Here is an 18,477-nt window from a genome sequence, read left to right as displayed (position 1 = left end):
ATACAAGTGTCCTGAGTCACCCTTCTCACCTACTTCTCCAATGATCCTGATTCCGGACTATGCAGAGGTTCCCAAACCTCTTCCCCCAGATGCAGACTCCCTCCTGTCTTTTCAAAAGTCTCCCAGTTTCCCTCACATCTACTTTCATCACAGGATTGCCTCAAATTCCTCCCCAGCTGCCTCTGAAATTCAGGTTCCTCACTCCATCCTTATCCCAGTTGTAGATTCCCTCCCACAAAATCTCTTAAACTCCCTCTCCAGTTGCTTCCCAGCTGCATTCCGTCCTCTGTCACAAATCCTGGGGGAAGATCTGGAACTAGTATAAATTATCTTATCTCCAGTGGATAACGGGTATGACCATTTACACCAGCTGAGGATCTGCCATCTGATATTGGTATCATTTCTGGTCATCGGAGGCAGGACTAGTGCAAAGGAACTTCTCACATTTTCATATCTGATACAACAACAAACACTGTACACTTGTTTGTGCTAAATATTCTGAAGGAAGAAAAAATGCTAGACTTTCATCCCAGATAGGCAAGTGATGCAGGTGGAATAGCTAAATCAAATAACCACAATTCCAGCTACATTTTAAAGTACAATCACACATTTTATTTATGCCAGTGACAAGTACAATTCTATTTGCAAAACAAATGATTGTAACTTAGTTTTATGCTAAACAAGCATGTTTAAAAAGTTAACCTGACAACTGGTACATTTTAGATGCTCACTTCTATGCAACTGCAGAGTAGTAACATGGTGCCAGTTTAAAGTGAGGAGCTACTGCTGGATAATGACAGTTAATGAAAATTTGGAATTACAGCAGTGGTAAGCAAAGTAATTTGAATAAGTACTGGAGAGAAATTATTTTCATATGGAAATAATGCTCCCAACTGACAAAAAGGGTGAAAAATTGAGCTGTTCTTTGCAAATATAAAAAAGTGTAAAAGATTTAATAACTACAGATGTTTCCATTCAAGGCTCTATGTGAATGTACTGTAACAAAAATAAAAGTCTGTTATGTATTAGTGATCATCTCACTGCCTCAATTTTTTTTGTCTTTGAAATTTTCATATGTAATAAAGCAAACGTATTGTTTGACTGTTTCCGAACTGTCCATGACTTCATATAGCCACTTAACATAGTACAGGGCTGCATAGACTCACTTTATGCAAAACTCTTATTATAAGTACTTATTAAAAAAAAGAAAGATGAGAAGATTCAGACATCAAGTTCAGTTGTGAACAAAGGAAACCATAATTCAAAATATCTCTCAGGCCTTGGCTTTTAGCATATTGTAGTTTCTATCACTAAGAAAGTGTCCATAAGGCTAAATCCTGAAGGTAGGGCTCTTTTTGGAGTCAAGGGTCATTTTGCCTGAGTTAAGGATTTCAGTATTTAACTCACAGAATTTAGAAATGGAGGAGGAGACCTATTAGGTTATCTTATCTGAGCCATGGAAGGCAACACAGGATTGTTGCACAAAGAACATTAAGGGGCAGATCTTGTCCTGCTGAAGTCAATGAGAGTTTTGCCATTGATTTCAATGGGGCCTCGATCTCACCCTAAGTATTTTGTTCAGTCTAGTGCCAGGGTCGGCAATCTGAGCTCAATGCTGGTCTGGGGTTCCGGCTGCCTGCCCCCTGCCAGCCTGGGTCCTGGCCCCCTGCCAGCCTGGAATACCAGCTGCTGGCCCCGCCTGCTGCTGGTCTGGCATTCCAGCCACCCAGCCCCCAGCCAGTCAGGGTCTGGGCCTCCGGACCTGCTCAGCCCTCCTGCCAGCCTGGGGTGCTGGCAGTCAGCCCACGGCTCTGCTCCTGGCCTGGTTCCAGCGCTCTGCAGCCCTTATCAAAAATTACACTACAATTAGCTTAAAAACTTGAAAACTTAAAAACTTTGTTTGTATATTACAGTAATTGTTAAAACATGTACAATGTTAATAAATACATAGGTTTGATGAAACAAAGTAGTTGTACTTATGTGCCTGTGCTTAACTTGTGTTTTCAATGATTTACCTTCTAAAAAAATTTTGCATGTCTCGCACCCCCAGAAAGGGCATCTTGCACCTCAGAGGTGCATGCACCCCAGGTTATGAACCACTGCACTAAACTGATAATTTAAAATTAAATTAAAATGCAGATCTTAAGCTTCTTAAACATTTAAAAAACCCTGTTTACTTCACATACAACAATAGTTTAGTTATATAATATAGACTTATAGAGATCCTCTAAAAACATTAATATGTATTATTGGCACGCGAAATCTTAAATTAGAGTGAATAAATGAAAACTCGGCACCCCACTTCTGAAAGGCTGCCGACCCCTGGTCTAGTGTCAGGTGACAAGCAACAGGGGTTCTATCAATTTGTCTTTCCTTAAAAGTCTATTTCAAAGTCTAACAGATCTCATTACCAAAAACTGTTACTTGATATTCACCCTAATTTTTCTTTTCCTCAGTCTTATTCGACCAGCTCTAGTTATAACCATTGAGACTATCCCTAAAACAATTCTTTCCTTACTTGCTTTTTATACTCTACAAACACTTGTACATAGTTATCATATATCTCTATTGTCTTAGAATCATGCTATTCCTGTTTAGCTGTCTCATTCTTTCTTCATACATCAATCATTACAGTCTCAAGAATTTTTGTTAAATCTTCTCTGGACTTCCTTCCAGTTTACCAACATCTTGACCTACCTCCAAACAACAGGAGTGATCTCATCATTGGTGCAGAGAGAGGGACTATCATCTCTGTGATACATGATACCACTGCATATATGCAACCCAACATGCAGACTGGCTGTTTTGCTGTTATATTGCATTGCTGTGCATTATCACCTTTAGATCTTTTTCTAGCATTACTGCTTTCCAAGGGTCTGTCTCCCATTAAGCATATGATGGTTGGATAATTTTTTTCCAGGAGGATTAATTTTTCCAAGATGAACCTTGTTTCCTATCCATACTTCTATGCTATTCAGTTTTGTGCACTTCTGTTCTCTCTAGGTCAATCTGCATTCTTTATTTGTCCTCAACAAAGACATCTCAAATTCTAGCATGCCAGATTTAAAGGATATTGTGCTCTATCACTGAAATAGTTATTGTGCAGCTGTGGACCTCACTATTACATGAATACATTGTAATAATTTTGTGTCTATATGGTGTCTGTCTAACAGTTTTCTAGGTGTTTCATAACACTCAGAAATAAACACCAAAATATTAAAATGTGCACAAAAGCCTTTGGAAAAGAAAACAATCAAGACCCTTGTTCCTGAAGGGAGGAAAAGACTAATACTGTGATATTTGTGCAGGATATCAAGAGCCTCAGAGCAGCAGAGGCAAAAATAAAGGCAGAAACTTTATATGCCAACATACCTTAAAGATGTGCACCTGCTAATGTGAGCTGGTACATAGAATGTCAGTGTGATAGATGTGGATATGCAATAATGTTATGAACACTGGTCAGTGAGGAGAATTTACTGTACACTCAGGTTATAAAACTTTCCTGTATGAATGCACTGATTTAGCTTAATAGGGGGCTGTGGGAAGAACAAGCAAGAAGGCAGTACACAATAGTCCCAGATAAGCAATCTTGCAGCAAACGTCAGGGCATACTTGATGAGACAAGGGCATACTTCAAGTCTCTAGGTTGAAGTGACACAGCTATTTTCCCAGGTTAGGAATCAAATGGGCTACAAATAGTTAAAAAGTTATTTGATTCCTGTGAAGGGGCTGTTGAGTTGCCAAGACTCTCCAGGGAGTATCAGTGAATTCTACAGGGAGACAAACTGACAGAGAAAGGCTCTATGGAAGAGTCCCCAGGTAGAATATGGTTAAACACCTGGTAAGCTAGATGTATGTAGTGAGTTCTATTGTTTTTAAGATGGTCTTCTCTTAACTACTTTTGTTCTAAATAAACGATGCTTTGCTTTAAGGTGGCTTTTGGGTCACTGCTTACCACTGTCACTGTTTCAGAGGGAACAGAATTGTTGACATAAGTTAGATATATGGAGGGAAACCATGGTTGTGCAACCATCACATGATCCCACTCCAGGAGAGAGGTGATGGCTTGAGGCCTGGGACTTAGTGAGGGGATATGAAAGAAGAAAACCAGGAGGGGTCAGAGATGCAGTTGCCTGGAAACTGTGACAGTCAAATCTCAGTAAGATATGGCGGGATCCAGTCCAGAAGGGCTTTCAATTTTTGTTTCCTTGTGGTAACTAATCCAGCTTTAAATCAGTACACTTGAGCATAGGAGCATGGCAAGCAAAAGGACTATAACTAATCTGGCTAGCAACAGGGTGAGGTCAGAGAGAATGATGCTTGTCCAACAATGTAAGGTACCTGGACAACAAAATGGAGGAATTAGAACACCCGGTACAGGACGTGACACCAGATATCGAAAGAATAGAAACATGATGGAATAGCAATAGTGACTGTTATTCAGGTATTGAAGGGTACATGCTGTTCAGGAGAGAAAGAAGTAAAATGAGGGTGGTGGAGTTGCATTGTGTATCAATAACGTGGTAGACTGTAAAGAAATAAGAAGTGATTGCATGGGTAAAACAGAATTGTTTTGGATCAAAATAACTTTGGTGAAGGATTGTAGAAGTAGTTCTATAGCAGATTCTTAGGGCTTGATTTGCATATGGACAGAGATCTCTTTAATATTATAAGAGCTATAAATATTACTGGAAACTATGTCATTACAGGAGACTAACTTTCCAGGTAAATGGGATGACCTGGGTAAATATAGACTTGTCAGCCTGATATTGATCCTGGGCAAGATAAAGGAGTAGTTGATGCAGGACTCGGTTAATAACAAATGATAATTAATGCAAATCAACCTGGGTTTGTGGAAAACAGATCTTGTCAAACTAGTTTTATCATATTTTTGGTGAGATTACACAATTGGTTGATAAAGGTAAGTGTTAATGTAATATACTTAGACTTCTGTAACACGTTTGACTTGGCATCGCATGACATTTTGATTAAAATACAAGAAGAATATAAAATTAACATGGCACAGATTAAATGTATAAAAGCTGGAATATTATACAGGAGGAACTGAATGATCTGGAGGACTGGGGTTATAGAAGTAAGATGAAATTTCATAGTACGAAGTGCATGAACTTAGGAACTAATAAGAATTTCAGCTATGTGCTAGGGACTCATCAGTTGGAAATAGAGGAGGAGAAAGTCCTGGGTATATTAGTTGATCATAGGATGACTATAAGCCAGCAATATGATGCCAGCATGAAAGAGACAAATGTGATCCTAGGATATATCAGGCAAGGTATTTCCAGTAGAGACAGGAAAGTATTAATATTATTGAGCAAGGCACTCGTAAGATCTCATTTGGAACACCATGTATAATTTTGGTCAACCATGTTCAAGAAAGTGAATTCAAACTGGAACACGTCCAGAGAAGGGCTACTAGGATGATCAGGTGAATAAAAGCCCATCTTCCGAAAGGAGACTAAAAGCACTTGGCTTGTTCAGCCTAGCAAGATGAAGGCTGAGAGGGGATATGATTGCTCTCTATAAATAAATCAGGGGTGTAAACACAGGGAGGGTATTTAATCTCAAGAACAATGTTGGCACAAGAACAAATAGTACATGAGTACATGTAGGCGGGAAATTAGAAGTTTTCTAACCATCAGAGCAGTGAAGTTCAGGTACAGCCTTTTAACAGAAGTAATGGGGGCAAACAACCTAACTGAATATAAGATAAAACCTGACAAGTTTATGAATGGAATGTGGTTGCCTGTGTAGCCTAAGTCAGCTGGGTGTTATACTATAGTGCTGACATACTGTCGATGACCCAGATGTCCCATGGTCATACTCACAGAAATTATCTCAGAAGATGATTTTAATGGTATCGGTTGAACAATAGTAAAACAAAAGATCAATCACACACACACACAAAATGACTTACTAGTATCCACTATTTGCAGATGAAACTGGAACAGCATTGGAACCATATTTAAATTTTCAAACTCTTTTTCTAAAGTACCGCTATATGCCTTTATGGAAGCATAATCCATTTCCAACTTCAGCTGCTGATTCTAAAATTGCACAAAAGGTGTTTTAGCTTAAGAATACAACACAGTCACCTCGCAGAACATGAAAAAACAATGACAAAATAATTTCATTTTTATTCCCAGATTTGAGCATTTGGCCCACAGAACCCATTTACCAAATTGAACTAATCAGATAAATTCAGCATGGGAATGAAAAAGTTATTTGACTTTTGGTTCTATTCACAAGTGTTATTCTGGTAATTTCATCATTTCTCATTCGTACAACAATGGAATCTGATAGGGGGAGGACAAATTATTTTTTCATTACAAAGGGGGTGAGATTTGCAAATAGAAGACCCTGTATATGAATGACAAAAATCAGACAGCACATTGAGCCAGTTGATTAAAACTGAAATACAAATTATTCGAAATTCAAGAAGTTGAGGAGTAATGAACGTCATGGTAAAAATGAGAGACAACTGGGGAGGAAGCAATAGAAAAAGAGCAGCAAAGACCTGAGAATTAAAGTGGATCATGAAAGGAAAGGCCAAAAAGAGACCTGGTGTAAATGAGTAACTCCTTGCTTCAGTGGAGTTGACCTGCTGACAAACCGGTCTGAATCTGGCTAAATTTAATGCTGGTCACAAACAATCACATGCCATATTGGGCCTCAACACTCAAATCAACATGGACACACACAGCCTTATTCTCAAGTGTCCCACTGAAATCAACAGGACTCCATATGGGGGTAAAAGTCCATATGCCTGTCTGCAGGATCAGGCCCTTGGAATGCATTAACAGGAGTATTACATGCAAGACAAATAGAGTGGTTATTCTGCTGTACTTGGGCCTCACTAGTTCAGTTCTGGACATTACATAACTCAGAGAATTCAGAGATGAACAACAATAGTGATATAAAATAACAAGGGGACAGAGCCTGAGCTAGTTTAAACTGCTGTTGCTTCACTGGATTAAATGGAACTGTGCCAATTTACACCAGCTCTCAAATGTTTTCAGAGTACAGAAAAACTCACCAGAAAATTCATATAACTAGAGTAGGATTACAAAAGGAACAGAAATGTTAATGTCTGTGTGCACGCTTGGTGTTCAGACATCCGATTATTTACCTTTAGATCCTCCAACTGCTTTTTTAAACTTTCCTGTTCTTCATACGCCTTTGTCAAACTTCTTTTTAGTTCACAAAGTTCAAACTCTTTAACTGTTAAAAAATAATTTTCAATTCAGTTTGTAATATTTTCTACATAACTTTGAACAAAAACCATAAAAGAAACAGAACTGAAATTACAGCTAACCCTACCTACACCAAAGCTGCCCACTGAGGGTCAATTTCAAAGTTAGAGGTCTCTACATAATAAAGACATATGACAGCAAAGGCGAACTACTGTACAGTCACAGCATGCCAGATGACTATCAAGGTATTGAAATAAAGACAAAATATGGTTACTCATCTTTTTGTAACTGTTGTTCTTCGAGATGTGTTCCATTACGCTGTAGTGTGTGCGTTGCATGCACAGGTGCATGGGAGTTTTACCTAGAGCTGTACGCATAGGGGCGGCCCCCCCCACTCTGTTCCTTGTGCTCCAAAGTGGGAGTATAAAGGGGCAAAGTCACTCCTCCCCTACTTCAGTTCCTTTGCACCAGAATCAGTGGTAGACTCTGATGCATTAGGGAAGGAGGGTGAGTCGTGTAATCGTATGCAACACATCTCAAAGAACAGGCAACTGTTTGTTCTTCTTTGAGTGGCTGCATGTATCCACACTGTAGGTGACTGCCAAGCTGTTACCCTGGGGGAGGGTTTGGGGGGCCCGGAGTCTCAGCGTAACAGGGACTGTAGGACTGCCTTCCCTATATCTGTATCCTCCTGGGATACAGCAGACATTGCATAATGCCTGGTGAACGTCTGAGTCTAAGACTGTATCACTGCTCTACAGTGATCCATAATTGGGATGTTAGCCACAAATGCTGCTGAGGTCAAACATGCTCTGGTCAAGTGCACTGTAAGTTTGTAAGGAGGCATTACTCCTTTGACAGCATAACATTTTGTAATGCAGTTGGTGATCCCTTACGAGAGCCTCTCAGTTGTAACCAGATGACCTCTCATACGTGCTGCATAAGAAATGCGGAGCAGGACAGACACCCAAAAGGATTTTGTCCTATCCAGGAAAACAGCCAATGCTATGCGGAAACTCTACTTGTCCTTATGCAGAGGATTATGGGTGGTGATAGAAAGGAACTGAAGTGTATCTCTCAGTTCCACCATGCTCAGCACCCTCTTGTCTGAGGTGATGGCCTGCCAGGCATGTAGGAAAAGGAACAAACTGCCCCAGAAAGATGGGGACAGACCAATGAGATCCAGGTCAAACAGCATGCCATCTGAGACCTAACGGTAATTTGGGGCCTGCGGCTGCCAAGCTGAAGAGTGCAAGGAAGTAGAAGGCATCATTTTTCTTCTCTGTGACCTTAGCCAGCCTAACAAAAAAGGACAGTTTTACAGTTTGAGTTGCTATTGAAGATGGTATCTTGTTTCCTCTGTCATCACCATATAGAGGCCCAAAGAGTTCAACACTACTTGAGTCCACTAGTGTATGCAAAGCCTAATCTGTTTTAGATGAGAACAGAGCACATCCCCTGAAAGGAAAATCATCAATTGTTTGTTGCATCTCCCCAGGAATCCTGGAGGACTGCAGACAGGAGAATCGGTGCACAGCCATCACTGTAGCCATGGCCCTAGCTGTAGAATCTGCTGCATTTAAAGAAGTCATAGAACTGATCAAGAAATGAGGCGTCCCTCTGCAACGAGTGAGTGGAGTCTTTTGGTAATCTGCCAGCAACCTGAGATATTGCCTCCCAGTTTGAAAAATTACACTGTGACAACACAGTGTCATGGCTGGTAATGTGAAATTATAAACTTGCTGTAGAATACATTTTTCTACCAAGTTTTTTGGCATCTTTGTCCTTGAGGGTAGCCTCATCGCTGCCCCGATGGCTCCCCTCACTCACCACAGCCACAACAAGAGAATCTGGTGTGGGATATAAACAGTTCAAAGCCCTGGAACTGAACCTGATATTTATGTTCTGTTCTTTTGGCCACAACTAGAATAGAGGCAGGGATTTACCAGATGTTTTTGGCCGGCTGCATAATGGCCTAACTTATGGCCTGGGCAACCTCCCTGGTGCGGTGGGATGGAGAATATCAAACAGTCTGAACGCCCATGGAGGCTGCCATCTTCTTGAGGAGCTCCTAATGTACCTTAAAATCATCCAGTACCTGTGAGGATCTTTCTGGTACCAGGACCTCATCAGGTGATGAGCAGGATGCCTGCATGACAGGCAAGGGTGAAAGCTCTCAGCGCTGCTCTTATGGTCCAGAATGGGTTATACTGTTCTGGAATGGGCTGAAAGAAGTCTTGGGCTTGAGGTCCAAAGACTCACTGATACAAACTGTGACTGGTCTCCCAGTACTGGCAGGAGAAGGCCCCCTCCTGGAAGACCTACTTGTATTGGGAAGTGGTGAAGTAGATCAGGAACCTGGAGGCATCCCCTGGGCATTCAGTAGAGGCATTGAGGGTGCTGTGTAGGACTGGGTCCTAGGCACATCTGTCCGAAGCATCCCAATCCCTGGCTAAGGTCCTCTCAGAACCCTGTCAGTAAGTGCAGGAATGGGAATGTGAGGAAGCTCTAGACTCTCAGTACCAGAATACCTGAGAGCCTACCTTGGAGTCTGACGAGGAATCTGAGCATTCCAGGAACCAGGAGGGGTCCACGGTGACCAAGGTCTGGATCCACGTTAAGGATGCAATACTGGAGGAAACACGGATGGCTTCCTAGCCACCAGTAAAGCGTGGCATGGAGGAACTGTTACCAGCCCATAAGATGTAAAGAGTTGGTACCAGGCCCAAAGGTGATGGAACCTGACTAGAGTGTTCCAGTGAAAATGGGGAACTGCACCTAGCCCAGATGACGGTTGTCAGCCTGAAGCAAAGGTGAAGGCAGTATTAACAGCCACAGCATAGCCTCTGGCATAGCTGGAACAGATGTAGGTTGCTGACCTGCAGGAATCAGGGACAACCACTCTGCTGCAGCCAACGAGGTAGCAGTCTCAACAGTCACTGGGAGGGGACTGAATTGACAGCTCAGGTGTATTTGTATGAGCTAATACTAGGAAGCAGCGAGGCAAAGGTACAGGACTGACCTTCTGTAGAGGAGTTCCACACTCCACACTTTGAAGAACTAGATACCGATTTCTTCTGAGGCTGAGGCTGTTCTGAGGTAATGGGCCTTGAATAACATTGTCCTAGTGATGGGGATCACCTCTGGCTCCAGTTTGATGACCCTTAGTATAAAAAAAGACTTCTCTCTGCAACTTACTTTACAGAATATACAACTTACATTTCAGAAGTCTGAAGATAAACTCCTGCAAAGAACAAAAATCAGATGACGCAAAGTTCTTCTGGAAGGTCAGGCCCCCAAACTGAAACACATCTGTAGAGTCAATTTCTTCTTCTGACTCATCTTTTTCCTCCTTTTCTTCTTGCAGTTTCTGATGTTTAGAGAACTCAGCAGTTTCTTTCTCAAACTCTCCTGGACAAAAGAATAAAATAAATAAAACAATGAAACAGGTTTCAAAAATTAACTAATTCTTCTTAAATCAAAAATGTTACAACATATTCCACATTTTTGGAACAACAAAGATTTGCCTGGCTGGAGTTGAAGTTTTTATATGAAATAAAACTTTTAGATGGTACAGTGGTGAGCACTAAACAGTCACCACATACCAACGATTACCATGCAACAGCATTCGACATTTCCTTACACGCACAACAGAGAAAAATAGTGAACGATCCTAAACAAAATGTTCTGGTAGCTGTTGATATTTTATAGGTGATGTATTCCCCTTGCCCCCTTTATTGGTGATTATACCATACCCTCCCACCACCCCCCAGAAATAACTTGATATTATATAACATTTATTAGACTAGCAAAACTTTGATGTGTAAAAGGGACCTTATGAATTCAAATTGAGCCAGTAATTTACATTTTGTTAAATCATGGAAAAAAAGAGACGACTCCAACACAAAGCTTCTGCAGAATAGCTGGCCTTTCAGCATATGTTATCATCAGATAACCCACCTAAACTATCTAATAGACTGGATTTCAGACCCCATACTCAAAAGCATGGTTGTACTTGCTGCAGTCAGGTCTCTCAATGGTACCTCTGCAATCAGTGAGCTTTATAGGCTCTGAAGTTCAAAACACACTTTCAGAGTTCATCTTCGAGTATAAACTCACAAGGATCAGTTAAATATATTTATCAATTGGCAGCAGACATTTTTTTTGTATAATAATTATAATTGGTCTGTCTTGGAAAAACTGCTATAAATATACTTTAATAGTAAAAGAGTACAATATTGTTGATTTTGTATAAATATATATGTATATGGACTTAGAATAGAATACCAGGGATGGAAGGAACCTCAGAAGGTCATGTAGTCCAACCTCCTGTTCAAAGCAGGACCAATCCCCAAACCGATTATTGCATTGCCCCAGCTCCCTTAACGGCCCCCTCAAGGATTGAACTCACAACCCTGGGTTCAGCAGGCCAATGCTCAAACCACTGAGCTATCCCTCCCAACCACTAATATGTACATATGTCACTATTTATTTTTCCCTAGAGGGTTTTGTGATTTTTTTTAATTACTGTAGAACCAATAGCATTATTATCAGAGTTAAGGTTATTTTGTTGCGATGCCATATGCATTTCCTTTTCTCAGTAAGAATAACGTATTCATTATGTGGGCTCCTTAAGATTTACAATGTGAAGCAAACAAACAAATAAAAGCAAATACATTAATAAGGAAATGCCTGGGTTTTGAAAGTGATATGATAGGCAAGTGTCTTGTTCACACTTAACACCTGTATCCTTTTAAAATCAAAGTGGTTTTGGTTTTCTGGAACTGCCTACTCAATTTTTTTTAATCTTTTAGTGTGTGTGTGTGTCACAAAAGGACAAATTTTTCCAATTTTTTAAAGGTGGAAAGACTAGGTCATATCAAACTGAAGGAGTGGATAGTACTAGTCAAGCTATCAGTGGCAGGAAACCAAAATCCCAGTTGTCCGACTAGTACTGAAATCGTAAGAAAATTGTGTCAGAGAAAATGAAACAGATCACTTGGTACGTTTGAAAGGATGGTGAAAATTCTGGATGAGTAAAGCACGCTCCATCACAAGCAAGAATCAGAGTCTCTGTGCTTTTGTCATTGAAATAACTAATCTATGACAAGGGCCATCACAGAATGAAGTTTTGTGCCTCGTTTTAGAAATAGCAATTTCTTGAACATTTTATTATTCCTTTCCTTGAAAGTTGTCTGATGCATAAGCTGAAGTGCCTATGAATTAGAATTTTGTGAGGTCACTGGGCTACTAGAGGGAAAACAGATTATATAAAATATTAAAAACTCACAAAATTGTTAAGAAAAATGAGTCACTAAGTTTTTAATTTCTAAATACACTTAATTATTAAAAAAAAAAAAAAATTCCAGTCAATGAAAAATGTGAAAGCACAATGATTTTTCTTTTTTTAGTTACAAAGTATATACTTGAGAAAAATCTGGCAGGTCTTATAATGGGACACCGATTATATTAACTTTGAAAACCCTACATGCTCTAAGAGCCAGCTATTTAATACACTAGATTTGTGAACCATCTTATATTAGTACCATTACTAGTTGATAGTCTGTTTGAATTGCAAGCTAGCTTGACTAGCATACCATTGAAAATTATTGTAACACTACCTGTTAAATTCTGTAAGTGTTGCTTTCCCATAAGGTGTTCTTTCTTGTTATGAAAAGAACTGAAAAACTGGTTACATGTCCGACAATACAAGTCATTGCTTTCATCTCTCTGTTTTGATGAAAGAGGCAGAATAGGGAGAATTAGAAGGATCTGTCGATATCTGCTAAATAATGAGTAATTAAGAAACACTGCCTACTGCAAGCAAAAAAATCAAAACAAAACAAAACCCCAAATCCTCCTTTGCTCCTAATACAAACCAAATCTCATCGAGGCATGGGTAACACAGAGATTTCACAAGACAATGAGAATTATGTAGGTTTTTGCTTGGTTTTGCAGCAAATCCTGACTCCATGGACACAGATAAAGCTCTCCATGGGGACAATGATACTGGTTTAACTGGACTTCACCAAGGGAGCTCCTTTGCCCTGTCACTCTGGGGATATTCGAGGCTGCAGTGGGTGAAAGTGGAGGCTGGAGAATCCACTGCTATTCAAGTCTTTTAGTCCTCCTCCAATGAGCTTCCACCCCCAAAGCAGCTCTGTTGTCTGGGGTGCAGGATTCCATCCACTTTTTCTCATTGGAGATCATCAGTACTGAGATAAGTTATTTGGGCTCTGCAGAGGATTTAGGCCTAAGTGGTTTTATTTTTTCCTTTAAGGAATTGCTGAAATGTGCAATAATGTCAAAGGAGAGCACTATTATTGTTTTCTTGTTTACTGGTCAAGGCCCTAAGCTGATAAATAAATGTGCTGTCATGAGGGTTAGAAGTCACTAAAACAGAAGGTGGGTCACTATAAAACACATAAACCAGGTGTAAAGTGCCACCACGGGAAAAAGATGCTTACAGTTATCCAGATGTATGGTGCAGTATTAGTGCTGAGGCACGTACAGTGAATGAAATAAGAAAAATTGGGCTGCCACAATAGAGAAATGCAGCCAAGAGAGGTTCCTTTAAGTGGGACAGAATAACATGCACAGTTAAACAACTGAATAAGATAGTCCATGTAAAGAGTCAATTTGATCCTGTGGAGAGAGATTGGCACTATGAGTAAGGAGAAATGGTTTCTACTCCCAGCTCTTCAGCTAACTTGATAGCCTGCCTCAGGTCACACACTTAAACATCCTCTGGCCCTGTTTCTTTATTGGAAAATATGTAGAGTAAAACTACTTACCCATTTCTGTAAAGTGACTTATAAGCCATTATTAGCAGTACATTTGAAAAATAATTGAGTATATTCAATAGAGCAATTACTTTCCATAATCTTTTGTCACAGCTTTATGTTCAAGTGAATGCAGATTTCAAGTTGCCACAATTCCAAGTAAAATAATTTGGCTTTGCTTTTTTTTAAATCAGACAAGGAATTATATGCAACCCTGATTCACGCACTGAGCATCGTCCATCCTGTGCACTGAATGAGGAAGAATCCTAATGGAAAAATTAATATAAGATAATTTAGTTAAAGATTTATCATAATTAGGGCTTCTGTTTTTCAGGGTTTAATAATTTTATTTTTCATTTTTAGCAATTTTATGCAGATGTCTAAAAACTGCGGTTTTTCGGGGCTCTCTTTGTATATACTGTATTGAATAATGTAAATTATATACGTTACTTACTACAGTAGAAGATACTAGTATGAGTAATCCCTTTGTAAATGTTCCATAATGCCCTTTAACGTAGCACTATTTCAAACAGCACTACATTAAAGTGCACTAAGGAACATTTAGGCTACGTCTAGACTGCACATCACTTGTGGCAGCGTGTTGTGAATGTGTTGCTAACTGCTGTACTGAAACGCAGGCTGTGTTCACACTGTGGCAACACATCAGTGAAAGGCTCTGGTAGGGAAAGGCTCCAGCAGTGGGGGACACATTGCTAAAATAGCAGTGATGACGACAGAGGCAATAAGAGAGTGTCATATAGGGAACATAGCCACAGGGTTCAGGCATGCCTTCCCTTGCTTATGTAGGGCCTCACTATCTATACAGTTATTTATATCTGTGCCAGGGGAGCATGTAGTGGATGTACTCTACACACTACCAAAACAAGTGTGCAGTGTAGATGTACCTTCAGTGTGCACCAACAGGGTCTACACAGGAAAATTAATGCACAACACATTAGTGCACTTTAGAAATTGCATCCCTGTAATAAACAATTACTGGTCCACATAGACAAGTCATTACAGTAGAACCTCAGAGATACAAACACCTTGGGAATGGAGGTTGTTCATAACTCTGAACAAAACATTATGGTGGTTCTTTCAAAAATTTACAACTAAACATTGACTTAATACAGCTTTGAAACTACTATGCAGAAGAAAAATGCTGCTTTCCCTTTATTTTTTTAGTAGTTTATGTTTAACACAGTATTGTATTTGCTTTCTTTTTTTTTGGTCTCTGCTGCCTGATTGTGTACTTCTGGTTCCCAGTGAGGTGTGTGGTTGAGTAGTCAGTTTGTAACTCTTGTGTTTATAACTCTGAGGTTCTACTGTAGACAAAAATAGCCATTTCTGCTGTTCATTGGATAAACACCAATTTCATTTTGTTTTTTATATTGGCAGAGTTAAAATCAAAATTCAGAAGCCCTAATCATAAGGAGGTAAAAATAAGGTTGCAAAGATAATCTTAATTCTGGCCTTTCCTAAATTTTGAGTACTTGACTTTGTGACGTTAACATTCTTTTACAATAGTTTTTGTGCGAGTACAACACTGTATGTCATTATTAAAATAAACTAGCTGGCATTAACTAGTTAAAACTTATCAACTTTGTCCCTCCCACCCTCACCTCAAATACAGTTTCAATGTACTTACATCTACTGTTGACAAAGCAAGAGCTTCATTCTCAGATCTACTTCCTATAGATATTGTTCCTGATGGAAAAACCAAGCTCTACTATTTTAACTGTAATACAGAGAACAAGTTAAGCAACTTGGGGGAGGGGACTTTCAGCTAATAACTGGTCTAGTGGTCCCCAGGTTTTGCCACAATATATTAGTGGGAATCTTAAGGGGACCATTTTTAAGGGTTAGATTTTTAAGCACATTAAAATGAAAAAGCACCAAACTAGCATAAGATCTACACAAAAGTGTATTTTTTTTTAATGACACCTCTCTGAATCTTCATAAATAGCTATGTGCCCTCTCTATCATTTTCTTCCTCCAGAGGGTTTGAAAGGAAGTGTCCAAGATTCTCTCTCACAACTCCCTAGCAAAATCTTAAACACAGCATGACATTCCTTTAACAAAGATTTTTTTTTTAAATTGCTCAGGTCACATCACTGCCGAAATAGTGTACTGAATCGCTCCCAGCGGAAAGAAGCTTGCTGTGTTAACTGCAAAGATAACTACCAAAATTACTGTATAATGCAATGCAAGCAATAATGAAAATGAAGTGCCAGTCTTTTTCAAGAGCTCTTTGCACGGGCAACAGAAACTTAAAAGTACGGTAATTCTATTTAGCAATGGGTATTTATTGATATAATACCCACAATTCTAATCTGAATTACAGAATACAGGGTCAAGGAGTTGTAAACTTGAATTACAGGATCTGCTGTAAGCACTGCAATGCATAATTGAAAAAGAATAGGCATAAGCTGGGCAAATTTAGGGTGTAAAGAAAGACAATCACTAACAATTCAGCCCCTTTCCCCTCTCTTGTACGAAGAGGTGCACTGTTTTAGCAATTCAATATTTATTTCCTTTCTTCACTTTATTCCATGGAGTGTCAGTTTCTAAAAGTACATTCAGCCTTAAAGAGCAAGCAAGGAGGCAGACAGTTAGCCTAATAAGAATAATTAAAAGGCAAATCAGATAAAATGTAGACACTAAAGCACCTTTTTATTAATCTACAATATCACATATACTTGTGTAAACAATCACTGCCAAATATTTCTTCAACTGAGACCTTCAACACATCCACAAAATAGCTCTGCTTTCCTTCAATTTTAAGGCTTAATAATTATGATACTATAATTAATAGTTTGACAGAATTAAAAAACTCTAACAACAGAGAGATGTTTTCAAAACTGGGGTCTTCCAGAACTCTCTTCCTAGAAATTTTAGTTAGGGTATGAATGGAATATTCCTTCATTTCTTTAAAATAATTTACATGGTTGTTCTTTAAACTTACCACACAGGGTCTTCACTTTGTGAACTGCTCTTCTCTCTAAGAAAGCTTGATAGGCTTCAGAGTCTTGATAGGCTTTCAATTCTTTCATATATCTTTGCTTATCCTTTTCTGCTTCTTTAATATATTTCTGCAAAAGAAATACAATACTTGCTATAATATACCTTTTCTAGTTGGCAGCCTCTTTTAATCCTATAAGATGATAATGAAAAGGCTTACTTGCTTTTCTGCTTGAGAAAGTTGAGACCATTGAGCAGCCAGCATCTTGGTTATTTCAGTAAAAGGCAAATCTGGATGTGTGGCCTTCGTTTTAATTCTCTGCTCATTCAAGAATATTACATACCTAATACCAACAGTGGGCAATATATTAGCAATTAACAATACATAAACTAGCAAGACTCATTTGTGCTTACATATATATTGAAATATATATGTGAAATATTGCCTGGTAGTTAATTCTTTATAAAGTTAGGGAACTGCTGATTATACATCTCCCACATGGCTAAGTGAACCTTCCCTCAAATCACCTTAAAGAAAAATTCCCATGTGGGTACACAAATCTGCATTAACCTATAGATTGCAAGGACACGTGACTGCTCAATCTACAATACGTTCCCTTTAGCCATTTCACTGCATCCCTGCACTTTATTGGTGGGATTAATAAAAGGTGTCCATCAAAATGCAGTTTGAGGATTTCTAATATTTCCAAGCTATAAATATTTAATTGACTTCAGAGGCTGTTCCCAGTGCCTTTAGCATTCTCTACATCTCTACAGTTCAGAGCCCCAAGTTGCTTTAATATTCTGCATACAAGAGAGCATATTAAGAGAACAGTAGATTATCTGAACACCATAATGCTACTATCACACACTTACCCTGTTGTAGGGGCACGAGGAGCTGAAAATTCCTTTGGAGGTTTCCTTTTCTTCCCTTTAGGCCAGCCACCTTTTCTTTTCTGGGGAGGTAAAATACTTGGGACTACACTGCCTTTCATCTGCAAGTCTCAAAGCAGTCTCACTTCGTGAAGACAGAACTCCCATTTAGTGAACTATTATATATACAGAGCAGTTACACGGGAACCTTCACTATACCGTCTTCACATTACTACTATTTAAAATTGTATGAAGTACAATTATTGTTAATTAGAATGTTATGACCCTGTATGAGGTCTCTTTATGCTTAAAGTACAGCTTGATTCCCTTCCATTAGTAGTCACTTAACAACATATACTAGTGGCTGTGACTAAATTATATGAAGTTTGTCCAGTCCTGTGTTGTTACTCTGAACATGTACCTTTGGCTCACTGCAAGCTTGTTCCTTTATGTCCAGATGTCCTGTGAATACAATGTGTTGCAGTGCGTGAGATGGCAGATTATAAGGATACCCATGAAGTATCTGACTTCCTGAAGGTATTCCTCTGACCCCACCTGGAGAAAAAAAGGGCTGTGCTGTCATTAAAGTGAAAAAAAAAAAACAACAAAAAAAATCAGCCTACAGATATCGATACGTGGAAAAAAAAATC

General features: G+C 39.2%; 1 protein-coding gene across 17 annotated transcripts in view; it reads right to left on the bottom strand.

The window, feature by feature from the left end:
• LOC127048201 (high mobility group protein 20A-like) overlaps nucleotides 1-18,477 on the bottom strand; it is a 33,100-nt gene that overhangs the window by 5,099 nt on the left and 9,524 nt on the right. For 6 of the 17 annotated variants that reach the window (XR_007773570.1, XR_007773568.1, XR_007773569.1 and 3 more), the window contains exons 3-11: nucleotides 18,249-18,382; nucleotides 17,831-17,910; nucleotides 17,175-17,298; nucleotides 16,959-17,085; nucleotides 15,642-15,700; nucleotides 12,833-12,941; nucleotides 10,431-10,622; nucleotides 7,148-7,239; nucleotides 5,936-6,065 (exon numbers count right to left, since the gene is read on the bottom strand). Coding sequence is in view for 14 of the 17 variants with exons in the window: in XM_050947742.1 (XP_050803699.1) it covers nucleotides 5,936-6,065; nucleotides 7,148-7,239; nucleotides 10,431-10,622; nucleotides 12,833-12,941; nucleotides 15,642-15,700; nucleotides 16,959-17,085; nucleotides 17,175-17,298; nucleotides 17,831-17,910; nucleotides 18,249-18,382 (1,047 nt within the window). In the remaining 3 variants the exon portion in view is untranslated. Of the gene's footprint in view, nucleotides 1-589; nucleotides 1,845-5,846; nucleotides 5,881-5,935; nucleotides 6,066-7,147; nucleotides 7,240-10,430; nucleotides 10,623-12,832; nucleotides 12,942-15,641; nucleotides 15,701-16,958; nucleotides 17,086-17,174; nucleotides 17,299-17,830; nucleotides 18,004-18,248; nucleotides 18,383-18,477 lie in introns of those variants that run through there. The other 11 variants (XM_050947740.1, XM_050947741.1, XM_050947747.1 and 8 more) reach the window with 5 other exon arrangements.

This window comes from Gopherus flavomarginatus, chromosome 3 (assembly GCF_025201925.1).
Source record: "Gopherus flavomarginatus isolate rGopFla2 chromosome 3, rGopFla2.mat.asm, whole genome shotgun sequence".
NCBI classification, from domain to species: Eukaryota; Metazoa; Chordata; order Testudines; family Testudinidae; genus Gopherus; species Gopherus flavomarginatus.
Note: the sequence above shows the minus strand (reverse complement) of the source record. Positions and strands in the feature narration are given on the sequence as shown.